Source organism: Ambystoma mexicanum, chromosome 8 (assembly GCF_040938575.1).
Source record: "Ambystoma mexicanum isolate Mex_15411 chromosome 8, UKY_AmexF1_1, whole genome shotgun sequence".
Taxonomy (NCBI): Eukaryota; Metazoa; Chordata; class Amphibia; order Caudata; family Ambystomatidae; genus Ambystoma; species Ambystoma mexicanum.
In genome coordinates, this window is record NC_090929.1 from 398,844,304 (window position 1) to 398,864,458 (window position 20,155).

The 20,155-nt window shown below is 43.8% G+C and overlaps 1 protein-coding gene across 5 annotated transcripts in view; it reads left to right on the top strand.

Annotated features, from left to right (window-relative positions):
- CDK5RAP2 (CDK5 regulatory subunit associated protein 2) overlaps positions 1–20,155 on the top strand; it is a 2,172,192-nt gene that overhangs the window by 1,688,149 nt on the left and 463,888 nt on the right. For all 5 annotated transcript variants that reach the window (XM_069609888.1, XM_069609889.1, XM_069609892.1 and 2 more), the window contains one exon: positions 3,765–3,886. In XM_069609888.1, coding sequence (XP_069465989.1) covers positions 3,765–3,886 — 122 coding nt within the window. The remainder of the gene's footprint in view (positions 1–3,764; positions 3,887–20,155) is intronic.

Sequence of the window (20,155 nt, forward strand, 5' to 3'; positions counted from 1 at the left end):
GGGGAATGTCTCCCTTCCCCCGAGCACTCCTTAGGTTTATAACACTGTTCAACAATCTGTTGAACAATTGGTGGGGGAATGCCTCCTTTCACCAACCGGCCTCTCTCATGCTTCTCCAAGCGTGGGTGGGTTCCTGACAAGCACCCAAGTTTCTTTAGTATAGGCAGGGAAATACCCTTAGCCGGGTATTGATCGAAGGCTTTGATGAAATGGACACATGAGAGCACCTTGCGAGTGCATGCAATTCCCAATGCGGTCATAAAAGGTTGATCCCTTTCCCATCCACCACCACCCAGTGCACAATATTTCTTTACTCCTCATGGGATGTTAACTTTCAGGACATCACATAATTGTTACAGTTTAGAGAAGGATGTGTTCAGCAAGGTGTTTACTTGAGCACTGATTGAGGTGGAAGATAAATAGCCCCCCTAATGCACACATGTGCTTCTGCATGCATCAGTGACACCCTGCCTCCGGAGGGCACGTGGAGGCTTGAGGCACCTAATGCTTTTTGTGCTCAGTTTAATGCTGCCATCAATATGCACGCCATTCTTGTTTGTTTCCCTTTCACATGAAGGCAGCTATGTTCTAGTTTTGGGCTTGTCTCGTCTAAAACCCTGCCCAAGATGGTGTCTGTCCTGAAAATTGCTAGACTGGTGAAAGCATTTTTTAAGGAAGAAACCATTGGTATCAGCATCTTTTGAGCACACTTTTCCAGGAAGAGAATGGCAGCAAAGGCTTTTTTAATTGGATGAAGGTCGCAGGACTTCCTTTGTTCCTCAGATTGGTTGTCATACAATTTATTCCAAAGGTTTTACTTCAGGCTAATGTAAAGAGACCGCGGCAGAGAGAGCGATAGCAAGACATTAAACTTGCATATTGTTAGCCCCCATGCTTTGTTTTAAAATGTAAATTTTCCACAGCTTGGTTGTGTTGGGCAGAATCCTGTGCAGTTTCCTTAGGGAGGACTACAGAAGATTAATACTACAGGTGAGAGCAATAAATCCCCTTTGGTATCAGTCTGTACCACAAAGATTTAGTTGGTAGCTGTGGCTGAGCAGTCAGACGTATCTCAAGAGGGAGATGAACAGTATTCAGGGTTTACACAATAGGCCTACATTACTGTGGCACAAGAAAAAAACACGGACCAAAGCTTTGTATTAAAAAGTAGATATATATTTATTTTATACACTTCTAGTAAAACACATTTATCACAGTTATCAAGCAAGTTCAATTAAGTCAAAGAAAAAATATACACACTCCCTAGTTAAATTGTAGACCAAGTGAACCAGAGTGAAAACTGAGCAAAACAGCACAGTGAAAACCACACTCAAGGGATACTCTATCAATTCCTCACAAGGGAGGGAAAGCACAAGTTATATAGAAATATCTTCTTACACACCCTAGCAACACTTCCCATAAGTTTGTGAACCAGATTAAGCAAGACAGTGCATCAGTATAGGCAATACTTAAATGAAAACTGAGCAAAATGGCATTTCACAAGGTTTAGAAAGGGGAAGAAAAGGGTAGTTATAAGAAGTAGGTGCACCAACACAGTTCTAGTTGAGAATCAATCTGAAGAAGGCAGTTCTAACAAATGTAGCCAGAGTCAGTAGGCCTGTGCCAGAGTCAGTGGTACAGGGCAAGGGCCCAGGAGCAAAATGTTCTTGTAGCTGCAGTCAAGTCTTTAGTTAACGACTTTGAAAAGGTGGATGCAGAAGTTGGAAGACAATGTTAAGAGAGAGGGGCAGCCAACCCAACAGGTAGGTAAAGGATTTAAAACACCTTTAGTGCTACCGCGAAGAAAGGGTGGCCTGGCGGAACAATGTACCTTTAAAATGAAGAAGTGGCTCCTGCGGTGGTGGCTGTTCCTGCAGTTCGGGTGATCCAGCAGAGGAAGAGAGGCTCTCGTCGTGGAGGAAGGTTCGAGTTACTGCACTACCCAGGGATGAAAGCAGCTGCGTTGCTGCACGACGAATAAAAGGTATGCTCCTTTAAATCGCGGTCCGGGTGGTCTGGTGCCTAGCTATCCGGCCTCCGAGTACAGGGTACAGGAGATTCGACCAAGGCAGGTCCGGGAAGGAGATTGGCAAACTGGTTGGCCCCACCAGCTCAAGGGAAGAAGGCTCTTGCAGATGAAGATCTTCTCTCGTCGTGTGGAGAAAAGTGGTGAGACACTGCAGCAGGGCTTCACCGGTGGTTCCGTCGTTGCAGATGTCTTTGGCTTCTCTCCTCTTCGCCTTCTTAGTTCCAGTGGCGACGTCTTGCTCTTCCAGTCCTCAGGACCCTGCTTTTATGCAAAAAGATCCCCATTCATACAGCCTAGCTGTCACTCACACAGTGGAGTGGTCATCTTGGAGCCTATCAGGATAGAGTGCGACTTGAGTTGCTGAGGCAACCCTGTCCAGGGGTCCACTCCCCCCTCCCACACAATGGACCCACCCCAGACTCAGTGGCGCCGAAAGGAGGGCTTCTCGGCAGAAGCCCGCCAAAAGGACGAACAAAGGATCCCTGACCTGGGTTAGGAGTTTAGAGAAAGACACGAGAAAGAAGTTATATTAAAGTTCTGGCAAATAAAACCTTCCGAAGTCAAGTTAATATTAAAATGCAGCGGCGGTATGCTAGAGGCTGTCAGAAAAAGTGGTAGCCTCGAACAATGGGAAAATCCCATAGGAAAATATTCGCAGTCGACTAGTTATGGTAGTAACCACTGCCACCAGCCAGAAACTTTTGAGAGAGGGACTGTACGGTACCCTCCCGAAAATGAACATAAGGGAAAAACTATTAACCCTTTCCAGTACCCCTATGGTAAGATGGTTTGTACTGGTTTAGTTCATAAAAATTTACTAGTAAAGTCAATGGGGACTTTACCTGCCCAGGGAGACAGTAGTCAGTCCCAGGGTATGGAGTCTGTTTGGGGGTCACTACGACACCCCTGTGTCACTGCACTGAGTGTGCTGTATAACACATGTGAATAAAGATGGTTCCTATGAGGTTGAGAAAATCCCATAGACATTAAACACAAAAATAGCCTAGAACACACATAGCAAAAATGCCTAAGAGTGGGATAAAGAGTCTCACTGTTAGCAGGAATAAAAGAAACAAACACTTCAAATCCAGCAAAGCTGCTGGGAGACTCTATAGGTAAGGGAAATTAGCCATAGAATGAGAATTCTCCCTAACAGATTGGAACAAAAACTTGATTTTATTAAAATTCAGAGGCTGATATTATCCCACCTGGGAAACCTGGCCCAGTAGCAGTGAGCCAATGTGCTTTGTTTCAATTCAATAATTGGGCAGAATGGACAATGCCTAGCAGCAAAGAAGAGATGAACAGCAGTTTCAGAGATATAATGGGAGGTAGTAAACAGTTTAAGAGGATGCACTGAAAGGGTCCTTCTTTAAAGTTTGCAGAGAAGCAAAAAAACGTATCAGGAAGACCTGCTGTGGTCTATTTTGGAGTGTCCAAGTGAAAGTTCTATATCTTCCATGTGTTTCTTGCTGCTGTGGTCAAAATAGAGGGCAGAAAAATGCATAATATATCAGTGTTTTAGAAAATCAGGATTTTCTTCCATCAGTCAGTGTAATATCCACATTAGTCCTCACGGTATCTTAACTCTCCTAAGTGAACAGTGTTCCTTGAATTTGAGTCTCCTGCCAAACAAAATAGAATGTTAAGTTTTGAAGAAGTACATAATGTATTATGTCAAATATCAAAAGCCGGGAAACATGAGTTAGAAAACTAAATTGCACTATATTTACAGGTTGCAAAGTGAACTGAATACCCAACAAAATCGACTTTCTGATGATAAGCATGTGCTGCAGTCACTTCGTATTGAACTTGCAGTATATGAGAAAATGAGGGAAGCTAACCAGATAGAAACTGGTAAGATACATTCTTTTTAAGCTTTTGGTTTGTACCTTATTTCTCTGTTTTCCAATCCCAGTTGCATGATCACTGCAATTCTTCTTTACTTGTTTCACCGTACTTCCCAACTGTCCTTACCCCATGAAATCAATTGTGTTTGTATGTTGTGGGGTAGAGCAGGTAATGCCTTTGAGGGGACAGACAGTTCTGCCTCTGTCATTTCCACTTCCTTCTGTGCCACCACTTAATTTCAGACATCTTGATATTAACTTTAATCATCCTGGGGTGGCACATGGGGGGGAACAGAGATCAAATGGCTTTAATGTTGCTAACTGCAGTGCATGGCAGGCAAAATGAGGCAGCTTTAATGATTGCAATGGGCAAGTATTAAGGAAACTTGTTTACGCTACTACACAGTTAAACTTGCATGTCTGTGTGGTACTTCTCACACCTCGCTACTTTGAACGAGGGGAAAGAGAAGCAAAGTAGGGGTCAGGATGAGATCCTGCCATACAGGTCACACAAAATGACACATGACTATTACCCTCAATCCCTAGCAAAAATGGTGATTACACCCATTGCTGCTAACATTCACAAGGTTAAACAATAAGAATATGTTCTTAAATGAATGATGGTAGCACACCTTAGCATAAAAAGTCCCAACCATTAGGATGGTAGTAATGTTAAGCATTCATGAGAGCAGTGTGATGAATCCTGTGGACTCATCACTGAACCCCAGTCAGAGATCTCCTCCCATGTAGCCAGGGGACGGCAGCTGCTACCTGACCCTGGGGGTGGTATTGTGGGGGAGGATCACATGGGAGGCGATGGCTGTCAGGGAGATGTGAGATTTACTCAGGAGAGACACGCTTTTCTTCTCTTTCATGTGAGGAAGACCCTATAATTCAAAGATTCCTGATGGCTTATTGTCATTATACATATCCCTCCAATTGTAGAATCCAAAAACCCCTTCTTGTCAAATACCCTAGACAGGATATTATTCATACCTCACCAGTACCTAAAACAAAAATCACGTCTCCTATTCATGATATTGTATTAGGCATGAATCCCAAACAGTATCTCCTTAAAAACTCTGTTAATCCTATGGACTCCAACTCCCATAATGTCTCAGATACTGAGACAAAGAAGAGGGCCAAGGAGTTAATTTGGATTGAGAGAAGCCTTGAGCACAACGTGCAGACTATTTTTTGTAGGATGAATCGGCTGCGCAGGACATTTAATGATGACTTTCACCGGCAATCAGAAGTTGAGTATGGAGTTGGAGAGAGAAGGCGCAGTCCGGGCGATGGTCAGAGCAGCAGGAAAAGGCAGACGTGCTGGAACAGACCGTGCTGAAGTAGGAAGGTGCTCCTGGGCTGCAGTTCATCAGCCTTTGGCACCGGTGTGGCGAGAGACCCAGGGGAGCGTGACAGGCTCCAGGGAGAAGCTGCAAGGAAACCGGCAGCAGCAGGGACGCTGTATTGGGTGCAATGAAGATGGGAAGCAGCCGCGTTACCCGCGAGTGAACATGAGACCGAGAAAAGAGTTGGAAACAGGTCAGCCATGCAGGGGACAACATTCTTGCATTGAGAGTTCTCAGCAGCAAAGTGCAGGAGGTCGGGGACGCAATGAAACACCAGTGAGTGGGCCCACAGATGGTGGGAACCCCAGGGCGTACCGACAAGCACGAAGACAGTTAAAAGTGCCATTTGAATACCGACCAAGTAAATTTAAGAGACTGAATTTGCACAATTTCTCATGCCTGAAATTGCAATATTGTGGAAGCTGGAGCAAATATGATTTTAAGCAATTGGATGTTAACGAAGAAGCTAAAAGACAAGATTTGCACACGTCTCCATGCACAAAGAATTTATATGGGGAAAGTTGAAGCAAGCATTGTCCTAAGCAAATAAATGTTGATGAGGAAGTTGAGAATTGGAACTTGAACAAGTCTTCATATGTGAGAGGTCCAATTGGGGGAGCTTGTGGCAAGTTAAATCCAAAGTCAAGGAAGTATAGACAGTATAAGAGTGTCACTATGCTATGCTAGACGATAAAGAAAAGGAAAGAGAATATTGAAAGAAGACCTGAGAAAGTGGACACATGCAGTGAGCCTTTTTGGGGGGGGGAGAAAAGATACCTGGCAGGAGAGTACACCAGGGTATCTATGAAACCCAGATGGGGATGCCTGGCAGGAGAATATACCAGGGGGTCTGCAGAAACCGCTGAGGACTTCCTGACAAGGGAACATACCCAGAAGTCATCTTTAATGCATCTTTTGAAACCACAGTTAAGCAAGAGAGACACTTTACCATCTGTGGTGCAGTTGTATGGAAGAGACACTTGGGCCATCTTCGAAACAACAGTTATGTGAAAGACCCTTTTTACTAACTTTGAGAAACTGTTACTTGGAAGAGGCGTTCTAATCCTCTTTAAGGAAACATTAATTGGGTCATCCTTCCTGATGTAATGCAGGGGAAGGGAACCACCCTCTGGATCTAAGGACTTCTCCTTTGGAGAAATCATTTTTGCTCGATATACTTATGTTTTCTTCACCTTTGAACATTTTGAGTAAACACAAATCAGGGACACTTTTCCTTGTACTTTTTGGTTGTACATTTTAGTGTGAGGGTCAGATATGATTTGGACAGTTATAATTTTGGCGACACGACACAGACTGATCTTTAGTTTCCTATGTAGGGAAACGTGTTAGGATAGGGACAGGAGAGACCTTTATCCAACCCCTTTTCTTTAATAAAGATGTCTGATGTTGAAAATATTACCACCTTGTTTCATCCTCTCATTTCTGTCCCCTCACAGCAGCCCTTCCAAGAATAAATGATGGCAAAATGCCCATGTATTTTGGCTGACAGTACTCCCAAGCAGTCCTCCTAAAATATATGATGGAAGCACCCTCAGAAATTGATAACATAATCCATAAGTTTCAATATTATGTTAATGGGACCGATACGGCTCACTGCTGTCATTTTCATGGTCTCCAGGTGCTCTCGCAGATCGGAAAAGAAAGAGGGGGAAGAGTGGGTTTGTTAGTGGGAGAGCACACAAGTGTTTTTGCTGTTCTGTTGGTAGTTTGTTTGGATAAACCAGACACCATGTGTTGGGTTAGCTTCTAGGTGGTATGTGTTGGTGGGCATTTGGGTGTGTGAGTCTGTGTAGGTTGATTTGTGGGGCACAGGGTTTGGAATTGAGCATGTGATGATTTTGAGTTCTTGGAGGAGGTGTGCATTTTGCTGTATGATTTTAGAGTTGGTATTGTGGTAGTCGTGTGCCGTTGTGTTTTCGGTAGGTGTGTGGTGTGTTTGCATGAGTATGGCAAGCTTAAGTAGGATGGGGAGGTCCTTATGCCATGGTTTCGTGGGTTAGGTGTTTAGACTAAATTCACTTGTGTGGTGGTTATCAATATTATGTTTGCTTTTGCTTGGTTGACCTGACTTGGAAGCCCGAGACAGGAACCCCTAATTTGTGATGCACCTCTTTGTATTGAGGTTGTATGCTTCTCTTAGACTGTTTAGGCTGGCAAATCAAAGAGCTAACTTTGAATGGATTGTTTCCTCCCACATATTCCTCATCTTTGATATACTCCGAAATTCTGCTTGCAGCTCGGAAACTTTTCTCAGCAGAGGGCGCCGTGCGTCGTCGACCTTGTGTCCTTCGAGGGCCTCTGTCCTCCTCGAGTATGACATTGATGCTGGTATAAAAGGCACGCACTGTGCCCGTTGCCTCAGTTCTGTTTTTCCGCACAGCTGCTCGAAACGGTTCTTCGCCTCGGTGTGTTCGATAACTGCATAGTTCATACCCCGAAAACAGGCTTCAAGAGATGTGCCGAGTGTTCCGCTAAGATGTCTATAACCAATCCTCGTCGGGTATGTCTATGGTGCCTGGAGAACGGGCCACATCGTTGACCTATGACTGGAAAAGCTTTAAAGGGATGGTCTAGTAAAAAATTTTATTTCAAAAATAGATAGGCCACATTAAAAAAAAAATACTAGCATCCTCCGTTTTAAAACTTCCTATGTAAAATTTTGAGCTATTCAAGCTCAAAATTCGAAAAAGCAAGCACAGGGGCGCCGCCATTTTGTAAAATGGAGGCCCTCCTGTGCTGGCTTTTGCTTTTGCGGCACTAATGAAGGAAAAGCCAGCCAGCTGTAGTAAACAAAGTCTACCGCTGGGTGGCTTTCCCTTCATTAGTGCTGGGACTCAGAGGACGCGGACCGGAGACCAGAGCAGGAAAGCTGCAGCTGAATCTCGGTAAGTGCTATTTATTAAGCGACCGCAAACATAAATACAACGATTTTAAAGCTGTGGTTTTATTTCTAAGTTTTCTGGGCTCCTCCAGCCCGGAAAACCTAGAAAAAAAACGCAGCTAGTGCTTATTTTTTGTAAAAAAAATAAATAGCACTTACCGAGATTCAGCTGCAGCTTTCCTGCTCTGGTCTCCGGTCCGCGTCCTCCGAGTCCCGGCACTAATGAAGGGAAAGCCACCCAGCGGTAGACTTTGTTTACTACAGCTGGCTGGCTTTTCCTTCATTAGTGCCGCAAAAGCCAGCACAGGAGGGCCTCCATTTCACAAAATGGCGGCGCCCTTGTGCTTTCTTTTGAGCTTGAATATCTCAAAATTTTACATAGGAAGTTTTAAAACGGAGGATGCTAGTATTTTTTTTTTAATGTGGCCTATCTATTTTTGAAATAAAAAATTTTACTAGACAATGCCTTTAAAGGAGAGAAAGGGGAAACTTGCTTTGGGCAAACCATCCCCAAAGTCGTCTTTGATAACCCCCCGAAAAAATTATCTGAAGAGCCCAAGGGAGAGATCTCTAGACTAGGCCAAGAGGCACAGTAAGCCCACTAAGCGTTCAAGATCTCGTCATTCCTCTTTATCGTCTTCAAGGAGATCTAAGAAAAGTTGTCATAGTTCCAGATCGTCCTCTATGGATTCCTTGCCCAAAGGGAAACAGGTAAGCTTTCCGAAGTAGGGGGCTAGTAAGGCTGAGCTGGAATAATTCTGCCTGCAGATCTTGGAATTGTTTGAGAACGCGGCAACGTCAGCCCTTTCGGAGAAGTCGTTGGAGACTCCCGACCCCATTGCGCTGAAAGTCGACAGGGTGTAGTTGAAAACCGCTAACCGCGCACACAAGAGCCTGGACAGCAGGTCATCGAAGGATTCAAAGACCTCAACGGCATCTCGTGCGCCTCTCATGTCCTCAAAGGGACAATCTTCGGACCCATTCGACACTATTGAAGGCATTGAAGTTGAGCTCATCGATGTCGGAGTCGAGGCCCTCAACTTCCTTTTCGGAACCGTCAAAGGTTTACAAACAAAAAAGACTTTAAGTCTATGGCCTCCATTTATGAGGAGGTGAAGGCGGAGGAAAGCCCTAATTATGGTTTTGGACGAGAGTACAGCACTCCTGGTGTTGCAGAGGAGCTGATATCCCAGGAATCAGGAACGAGGGACCTTGTGGACACCCTAGAGGGTGCCAGTGGTCTGCATACTTCCCAGAGGTTGATTTTGGCACCCCTGAAGGCTCAGGACATGCTGATGCTTTTTTATAGATCAGTAATGGCAACGGTTATAGAATACCTGGGCTGCAGTAGATAATCTGTTGAGTATGAACAAGATGACTTGACTGATATTTTGGATAAGGGGTCACCTAAGGACCCAGTCCTTCCTTTTCATACTGCAATCAAGAATAGGGTCTTGGAGAACTGGAAAAGTCCTGACACCATTCCTGCAGTCTACTTGGACTTCACTAAGAAATACAGACCATCATAAGTGGACCCAGAGTTTCTTTCAAAACATCCAGGTCCTCAAAACCTTGTTGTTCAAGCAGCCACTGCTGCTTCTAAGGGAGCAGCCTATCCCACGATTCCTCCAGACAGGCAGGATAAATAGCTTGATGCTATTCGAAAGAACGTTTTTTCTTCAGGGAGTATGGCACTGAAGGCAGCCAATGCAACTTGCGCACTGGCAAAGTGTACCTACACTTAGTGGGAAGTAACTGCCATGGCATCGCAGCACATCCCGGAGGGTGAAGATAGGGATTGTTTTATGAGTATTATTCAGGACGGGAAGGATGCTGTGTGTCAGTCCTTGCAGTCCGGTCTGGACACTGCACACTGTATTAGTTGTTGTATGGCTGCTGTTACAATGCTTAGACGTTTCGCCTGGCTAAGAAAATTAGGGGTTGCTTCTAACGTGCAATCCAGACTGTTGGATATGCCATTTGAAGGGTCTTATTTGTTTGGAACAAAGCAGACAAAAGCCTTGAGAAATTGCAGACGTCTGAGGCAGCAGCAAAATCTCTGAGTCTGGCTATTAGGCAGCCCCAACAGAGTCGGTCAACTCCGTCTCCTAATCTGTGATTGAGAAATCGTTCACTTCGATGTTACTCCTCTCTTGGGAGAGCAAGGGGTCAGTTTACACAAAAGGGACAGAGAAGACAACCACGGGACGGCTGAGGTCGATCGGCAGAGGAGCTGCTACAGCATCTGGTACCTTGCCTTCCCCACCTACCAGTGCCCCAAAACCGTTTTGAAGACTTAAAGCATTTATCTGCAGTGGGAGGCAGGTTAGCACAGCATCTGAACGAATGGGGAAGCATTACAACAGCTGCTTGTTTTCTCCAAGCTGTCGCCCATGCCTACTGCCTCCCTTTTCTGAAAAAAACACCAAACTGTCCCTGAGGAGGCCAGTCGTTCAAAGAACCATATCCACTCTTCCTACAGGAAGTTAAGACTTGGTTGGAGAAGGGTGCAATCGAACAAGTACCCGTAGCAGAAAGAAATCAAGACTGGTACTCGCCTTATTTTCTTATCCCGAAAAAGGACAGAGGGTTGCGACCCATCTTGGACTTGAGATGCTCGAACATGTTCCTCAGGAAGGAAAAGTTCAAGATGTTCACTCTTTCGCAGATCCCCCAGACCCTTCAGCTCCTGGATTGGATGGTGTCATTGGATCTTCAGGATGCTTATTTTCATGTGCCGAGTCATCTCAAGCACAGAAAATACCTGAGATTCGCTGTTGGCAGTTCTCACTATCAGTTTCGAGTACTTCCATTTGGGCTGACCTCCGCACCGCGGATATTAACCAAGCTGATGCCGGTGGTGGCAACGAATCTACAGGGTGGGGAGGATTCACATCTACCCCTACCTTGACGATTGGCTGATCAGAGCCCGTTCACCCGAGCAGGCTCTGGGACTTCTGGACAGCACCTGTTGCTCTCGCCACATACTGGGCTTCTCTCTCAACTTCAAGAACTCTGACAGCTGCAATTAATTGGAGCAGTCCTGGAATCTTACTTGGGGGAAAGCCTCGCCACCTGAGGTAAGGGCTATCTAAATATATCGCAGATGGTAAGCAAATTTCTAAGTGCCCCTAATTCTCCGGCCTTCGATTTTCTGAGCTTGTTCGGTCTCATGCCATCCTGCATCTTTCTGGTGCCAGAGGTCCCACCTGAGCATGAGGTGGTCCTCAGGACTCAGTGATCACAATTCTACAGCAGGATGACTGATATGGTACGGATATCGAGTGGAGTAGCACAAGATCTCCTGTGGTGGCCCGTCAAGCAGAATGTGTTAAACGAGGAACCCTTTTAGCAACCATGCCCAGAGATTACATTGGTTACAGCCGCCTCCCTATCAGGTTAGGGGGGGTCCCACCAACGGTCTGACGATCAGCAGACACAGGTCTTCGTCAGAACCCAAACTACATAGCAACCTTTTGGAGCTAAGGGCAATCAAGCTAGCGCTGATGGCCTTCTTGCCCTCTGTATGGGGAAAGTGTGTCCTGATAATGACGGACAACACAGTGGCCATGCATTACCTCAACAAGAAAGGGGGTTTAGGGTTGCTGCCCCTGTGCAGGGAGGCAATGTATCTCTGGTTTTGGACACTGCAAGAAGTAATCTGTCTGTCGGCAGTTCATCTAGCTGCAGTGGAAAACAGCGACGGACGCTCTGAGCAGGCAGAGCAGTCTCCCAAGAGTGCGAGATGGCTCAGGAAGTCCTTCAAGAGATCTTCACCCTTTGGGGAACCCATGAAGTAGATCTGTTGCGTCCAGTGTCAACAGGAAGTGCAACCTGTTCGGCTCAAGGGAATTTCCTCAGAGAAGCTCTAGGGGGTGCGTTCGTAGTGGACTGGGAATTTCCACTTATGTACACGTTTCTACCGATCCCCGTCATTCCTCATGTACTCGGGAGGTTTCGGAAATCCCTGATCCTGATTGCCCTGGACTGGGCCTGTAGGACATGGTACCTGGAACTTCTTGAAATGTCCATCTGCCCTCCAATTTGTCTTCCCCAAAGGGAGGAACTCCTCACGCAAGAGGAAGGTTGCATTCTTCATCCAGAGATCAGGACACTTATCCTCCACACATGGTTTCTCAGAGGTTAAGGTGCAAAGATTGGGACCTTCCGGAAGATGTCATGGAGGTGTTGCTTTTGGCCAGAAGGCCAGCAACTAAATCTATATACCGCTGCTGCTGGAACAAATTTTGCAGCGGTTGTAGAGATAAAGTAATTAACCCATTTTCTTGTGACACACCATCGGTTTTGTCTTTTCTCCTATATCTAACCCATCAGGGGCTACAGGTTGCTACGGCCAAGGCCTATCTGACTGCGCTGTCCATTTTCAAGTGCTCCTAAGAACAAGGTTCCTACTTAAAGGTTCCTATTGTCATCAAGTTTTTAAAGGGTTTGACCAACATCTACCCGCCGTTTCCATTCATTGTTCCGCTCTGGGATCTCAACCTGGTTTTAAGCTTCCTGATGGGTTCTCCATTTGAACGTTACATTCTTGTCCACTTAGGATTTTATGTTTGAAAACAATATTCTTGACAGCTGTCACCTCTGCTCGCAGAGTGAGCGAGCTTCACGCCTTCTCTTCAAAACCACCATCCACAGGATGTTTTGAGGGTTCTCCCTTTTTTTCCTACCAAAAATAGTGTCCGAATTTCATTTGACGCAAAGGATTGTTTTATAGGCTTTCTACCCTCCTTCCCATCCATCTAAGGAGGAAGAGAGGTTACACAGACTGGACCCTAGAAGAGCCGTGAGCTTCTACATTAACAGGGTTTCTAAGATAAGACTAGACTATCAACTTTTTGTTGGTTACACGGCCACAGAATGGGACGAGCAGTTACTAAGCAAAAGCTGTCTCGGTGGATTATACTGTGTATATCTGAATGTTACAACTTGGCAGGGAAAGAGGTTCCCGAAGGTCTAAGGGCCCACTCAATTAGGGGTCTAGCCACTTCTTCAGCCCTCTAGAGAGGGGTACCGCTGAAAGACATCTGCTATGCTGCCACTTGGTCTTCTGTGCATACATGCTAAGCACTACTGTTTAGATTCTCTTTCGGAACGGGAATCCAGATTTGGAAAGGCTGTTTTACACCGCGTAAATCAAAATTGAACTCTTCTTTCCCATCTCCTGCAAAACACTGCTGTGGGAGAATATCAAAGATGAGGAATACGTGGGAGGACACAATCCATTCGAAGAACAAATTACTTAACCCTGGTAATGTTCTTTCGACTGGATGTCCCTCCCACGTATTCCTCATCGCCCCTCCCATCCAACCACTCTATCAAGAAGGAGTTTCTGTGATTTACACTTTCCTCTCTGTTAACGCTGAAGTATTTCTCATCTTTGAGACTAATGTGCTGGTGAGAGGAAAAACACAAATTGAGGCAACGGGTGCGGTGCATGCCTTTTTATAACAGCATTAATGTCATACTCGAGGAGGACGGAGGCCCTTGAAGTACTCAAGGTCGACGATGCAAAGTGTCCTCTGCTGAGAAAGGTTTCCGAGCTGCAAGCAGGATATCGGAGTATATCAAAGATGAGGAATACGTGGGATGAACATCAAGTCGAAAGAACATTACAAGGGCCAAGTAATTTTTTCTTTTGAGGGATTTTCTGAAGGTCAGATATTCCTCTATGATATGATATATGATAGGTTATTTATAACGCGCTTAATACCTAGAGATTTCTAAGCGCAGACCTGAGGATCAAACCTGTGTTGCTCTGTGTAGTTTTGCTTCCAAGGCGAGCACGTTGCCCCTAGGCTATCCTCCCGAGACTATTGTGCATATTTCCTTTTGGGAGTGAGTTTTGTTGGCATATATGAGAATGCATATCCACCATATTTCATTTTCTAATATTGTTTGTTGTTCAAGACGTATTTCTTTGCTGGATCTCTGGGTACTCTTTGGTCTGTAGATAGAGATTTGTTCTTGCAGGAATTCTGCTCCTTGCCCATAAATTGCTCTATCGACCATACAGAGTGTTTTGAAGTAAAACCTCTTTTGACCGGTAGCCAGTGTAGGTATCTTCGTGCTGGTGTGATATGCTCTCTTTTACAGAGTCAGAGGAGTAGTTCTGTATTTGCTGCAGTTTTCTGGTGAGGTAGTTTTGTATTCCAAGGTAGATGCTGTTGCCGTAGTCTATTCTTAACATAACGAGAGAGTTGATGGCAGGCGTTGTGTGAGAAGGTGAGAAAGGGTAGTTATCTGTTTGATTGTACAAAGATGAAAGAAGCATTTCTTCACTACTGCACTGACTTAAGGTTCTATAGTTAGGTCGTAGAACATTAGTATTCTGAGCTTTTTAAGTACTTTGGATGCTTCCAGTCTGTTTCCCATTTCAGTAGGCCATGTTATGTGCTGTTGAATGAAGAGGTTGTTGGGCGTGATCATCATTTCTGTTTTGTCTGCCTTGACTTTAAGGCTGTTGCTGTTCATCCATCTGTTTATTTGTGAAAGGCAGTTGTTAAGGGTTTAGTTCATCTCGACGCTCGTGTTGATTTTGTAGATGATTTGCCTGTCATCTGCATAGTGGTAGCAAGTGAGACATGTCCTTTGATGAGTTTCATGAGTGGGGCATGTAAATCTTTGAGTCGTGGTGAGAGGGATGTGCCTTCTTGAATACCACAGGGAGGTATGCAAGGTTTTGAGCGGAAAGGTTGAAACCAGGTGATTTTCATTCTTTCTCTCAGGAATGATTTTATCCATAGTAGTATGCTGTTGCTTATCCCTATTTCTTCGATTCTTTTGATGAGTGTTTCATGGTCGACTGCCTCAAAGGCTGCTAAAAGTACTAGTAGTGTTAGTGCTGAAGTAATGTTCGAGTCTGAGTTAATTTTTAGATTGTCCCAGATGGAGCGTAATGCTGATTCCGCTGCTCTCATAGGCCTGAAGCCGACTTGTGCCTGGTCCAGTAGATAGTTGGTTTCTGCATGGATTTGACCATATACGTGGGTTTCTAGGAGTTTTTCCAGGTAACGGATATTTGATATAGGCCATTAGTTGGTGGGGCTGTCTCTGTTTCCTGAGTTATCTTTGACAAGTGGTTTAATGTGGGCCGCTATAAAACTGTACTGTTCCTGTTGCCAGCGAGTGGTTCATGAGTTTGCGTAAATATTCTGCAGGTGTCTGCTGAGGATTTTCTTGTTGCTGTCTGGTGGGAAAGGGTCTACTGGCAATCCAGCGTTGTTGCTTTCCTTTACTAGTTTAGTAAATTCTTCTGTCTAGTTTGGTGTGAAGTAGTTCAGCCTTGCCTCTGTAATTGGGTTGTTGGTGAAGTTATTGCTTGCGTTCTTTGGCATAGCGTTGATGACTTGTTAGATGGTTGTGACTGTTTTTAAAGTGGTTTGCAAGGTCATCACATAGTTTCTGTGCGTTATTGCGTTCTGTCAGGTTTCTCATCTCATTGATGATGTTTAACATTGACGTAGTGTACTTTTTTTGCTTTCAGGATTTCAGCTTTATAGAGCCGTAACTGTTTCTGGTATGCAATTTTGTCCTGTTTTGGTTGCAGTCTTTCCTCCATGTTCGTTTCAGTTTCCTGTTTGTTTTCTTCAGGGTTTTGAGGTGGGGCATGAACCATCTTGCAGCCGTTTTCTTTAGTGAGGAGTGTGAAAGGTTTCTTCTGTGTGGCAGCATCGGGAGCTTCTGTGATTCATTTTGGAGTGTCTCAATTCTGTCTTCTGTTGGGAGTGTGTTTAGGAGGGTGTTTGGTAGTTTTGTGGATTCCAGTCTTGTGTTGAGATCCATGGTGTTGATGGATTTCCAGTTTATTTTCTGATTTGGAGTTATGTTTATGTTGGAGGTCTGTACTCATGTTGGAGCGTTGATCACGAAAGGTATCATTAGGTAGTTGCTCCGCAGAATGTGTATTGGGGTGCAGTTGTAACTAGGCTCTCTTTTCGAGAAGCTTGTATCCAAAGTGTGCCTGGCTGAGTGGGTTGCTTTCTTCACCAATTGTTTTAGGGCAATTGTGGATAGTTGTGAGGTCAGTGATTTGGCAAAATTGTTGTTTTGTTCTTCCAACCAGAAATTTAAATCTCCTAGTTTTATAGCAATGCTGATTATGGCACCTACAAATGTCTCTGTGAAAGATTACCTGTATGTGGGTAGTCTGTAGAGTAGTCAGAATGAAAGATTAGTTCGATAGTCCAGATTTAGGTGGAGGAAGAGTGATTCAGAATTTAGGATATTTAATGAGGCTGCCATTGTAAAATGTAGGTGATCGTTGTATGCAACGGCACAGCCACCTCCTCTTTTTCCTTCTCTATTGGCTTGACTGAGTTTGGAACCAGAAAGGACTCTCCTCACCTATCAACAGCATTTTTCTGACACTGGTCACTAATGCCTTATTGAAGGGATAAGTACTCACCTATGCAATCTAATGGTGAGAAAACTTTGGTCTGCGTTGGAGTAAAGGGAGATGCGTTCCAACACATTAGCCATTGCTCATTTTCTTCCCTCGATTTGATGCATGTCTGGCCAGGCCCTCACAAAGAACACTTTAGCAATTAATTATCTTAACGAAGAGAGGTGATGTTGGGTCACTACCTCTTTAAAGGGAGGCAGTGAAGCTGTGGTTTCGGGCTCCTAGGAACAATGTTTCCTTGATGTTAGCCTTTTTTGGGAGGGTTGGAGAATGTTCTGACATTTATCTATCTCCAACGAGTAGTAACAAAGCCAGGACGTTTATAACAGGATCTTGGCCTTTGGGAAGATAAAATCATTGGGGAGTTGGCCTTTTGAGCCAGGCCTTTGGTAAGTGACCATAGGGAGTGAGATATTGTTACCCTGTATGAATAAGTCTACAGAGGAAGACTGGCATGCAGGAGAAATCAAGAACATAGAAAATGGACCAGTATCCCTGAAAGTAGGTTAGGCCCCCAACTTCTCAGGCATTCATTGTCATAATCCTAATCCTTTGATTTATCTTTAGTTGAGTCCGCTCAGACAAATAAATATTCTTAGAGGGCTATTTGTCAGAGTGTGAGAAGTAGTTTATGTGCGATTCACTTAAACCTAATTTGAGCAATGTCAGCTGCGTTTATGAAATTTGCACTCATGAACTCACGTCTCATACGGGCCAAAATACAGAGAAAAAGTTCGACCATTAATAAAGTCCTTACACATAAGAGGGACCAATCGTAACTTATTAATAGGTCTGCACAAATGTTACCACTTTTATTGCAATTTCAGAAGTGGCAATCTGTTTTATTGATGAATTTCACTAACCATTATAATCTGAGATATTACATTGTAATGCATACTTTCAGCATTTGTATGTGGCAGCCGCCTGTTGTGCCTGTAAAGTTTTACAAAATCGTGTTTTTTTTTCTCCACGTGGTTAAATTGGATGAAGATACAGATGAGATCATGCACAACAGGCATGGTCTTTGGGTCATGATGTGCTGTTTTTAATTTCAGCAGTTTGAGGGTAAATGTTAAACATGCACAGTTGGCTAGCAGAGATCAAGTCAATTTGCTCATTAGTCTTGGCATCGGATCTGCAAGCATTTTTCTTCAGTTCACCCATTGCACCCCTCCGTGAATAGGAATGGTGATGTAGATTTTCTTAATAGCCAGCCTTTTAACAGGGCTATTTCAGAGCTATATCAATCATTCACACCCTGGGAAGGGTCATTGGCCAATCAGATGGCTTGCACAGCAGGTGAGAATATACATTCGCTGCCTGCTGTTCCAGCCACAGAGGCCCTTCCTGTTGCCTCCTCCCCTTCCCCACCCCTCGTCGCCCCTCCAATTTACCTGCGGGACCGGTGCTTTGAGCTCCAGTTCCTGCGCTCCTTCTGATCCCAGTCGCCGCCATAGGGAAAGGGGCCTTCATTTTCATTTCTATGCCTAACCTAACTGTCATCTTTTTTATTATTGCGCAGCCAATCTCCTGACGGTGAAAAACAAAATAAGTCGCACCCCGGATGACATTGCTCATAACGGCCAACAGCCTGATCCAAGGCCAGAGTGAATGGGCCACCATGTCCATCCTCTCCCCCACCCCACAAAGCCATAATCAGTAAATTTTTATTTCGGATATATTGCAATCCATAAAACACATAAAAATATGTTAAAAATATAAAGCATCCAATAGAAGGAAAAACAATAAATACATCAATTATGTACAATATCATATAATATGACCATCGTGCTTGTTTCTTCTATTCCACGCTAAATGTAAAAAAAAGGCCTTTTTAAAAGTGGTAGTTTTCATCCCTTATTGATTGTAATAGTAAAAAAGCAGGCCACCACTGCCTAAAACCAGATTGTATTAGAAAGTCATGCAGATAATGTCTCTGTAAGTCCGTATGAATGTGACAGAAAATTACCAGATGAGCCAGGCTCTCAAAGGCGCTGCAGATGCAGGATGCACATGTAGGACTGTCTGAAGTGAAAAGCTTTTTTTCAAAAAGTTGATCCACCAGGCGACTCCTTTCAATCCCTAATTAGTTCCTCTAAATACAAGGTGAAGGAGAGGTTTGTATGGGAGGAGAAAAAAACACGATAACAGAAAAAAGGATCAAACAGTGTTCAAATGTACAGAAAGCACCATTGAAATAATAAAATAATAAAAGAAATTGAAATAAACAATGGCAAATATAAGAAATAATACAAATTGAAAGGGGAGACAAGAAATAAATAAATGATATTTAGTGAGTCCAGTTGTCAGTCCATTAATTTCATACATTGCACCGTATATAATATAGTGGTCGAAAATAGTGCCAAACATTCCCCAAAATATGGGGTTGCTTATCAGCAATGCTCTATGTGAAATTTCTGCGTGATGAGTATCAGCAAACTAATTAAGGGGTTAGATCCCAAAGTTCCAGTCTCTGTGAAAATATATATATATGTCACAAATATCTATGCTTAATGCCTGATATCTTTTTCAGTTGGCATGTCCACTGTACACATGGAAAACTCAAATATGGTATCTGTGAGTTTCAATTTATATAGACTGCTTTTTATAATACTCAATATCTCTTTGGTCCACTGTTCGAAGTTGTCTCTCATAGATGCTCCTTTAATGTACTATTGCTTACATACTCCATGTCCTCCATCATATGTTAAAATGATGCCTCAAATACACTGTATGCTCCCAAATATACTGATGAGCCTCTAATATCCCGAAAAATCCTCGGGTTGAGTTTTTAAAATCTACGATCATTCGTTGTTCAACAATCACTGTTACCGATCTGGAATCAGTATAACATACAATTGCAGCATTCATCATGCGAACTGATAATCCTTCTATTATGCACGGAGTAAGAAAATAAGTGATTACCTTGCAACTTCTGTCCCACGTGTCGGCTGAAACGTAGTTCCCGTCAGCCGGCACCATTTTGGGACATACATATTCTGCATCCATGGCAACGTTGTGTATACGTTGCCATGGTACCGGTGCTCACTGCACATTCCAAGTGCTTTTCTGCTGACGCCATTTTAGGCAAGCTCTGCGTTTTATGTATGTTGATGGGGTTCGTATTATTCTACAATTATATTAGGTTAAACACACGTGCTAATCCATGTCACTAACATCAAATGAAATTATAAAAAACATGGTTGTGGTAATCGTATAAAAGCCACAAAAAGTTGTTTGTTGGAATTCTATTGTCATGTCACATGCACACGGTCCATTTCAGTATATTGGATTTTATTATGCGAGTGCATGATATTTACTGCTATTAGCATTTATGGTTGGCGATATTTGGATATACCCAAAACCACAAAGACTATTTTGGGTTCTGAAATCTGGCGTCTCATACGCATAGATGCACCTTGTTGGAGAGCGTATTGGTAATAGTATCATTCTATTTTTATTATCATTGTACTTAATTTACGTCATACGGGTTATTTAATGCCACCATTTGATTGTACATAAAATCATCTTGTCAAACATAAACTGTGGTCCATGAGGACCCACCAGCTGTGATGGCTGTTAGTTAAGCTTCCATTGAGT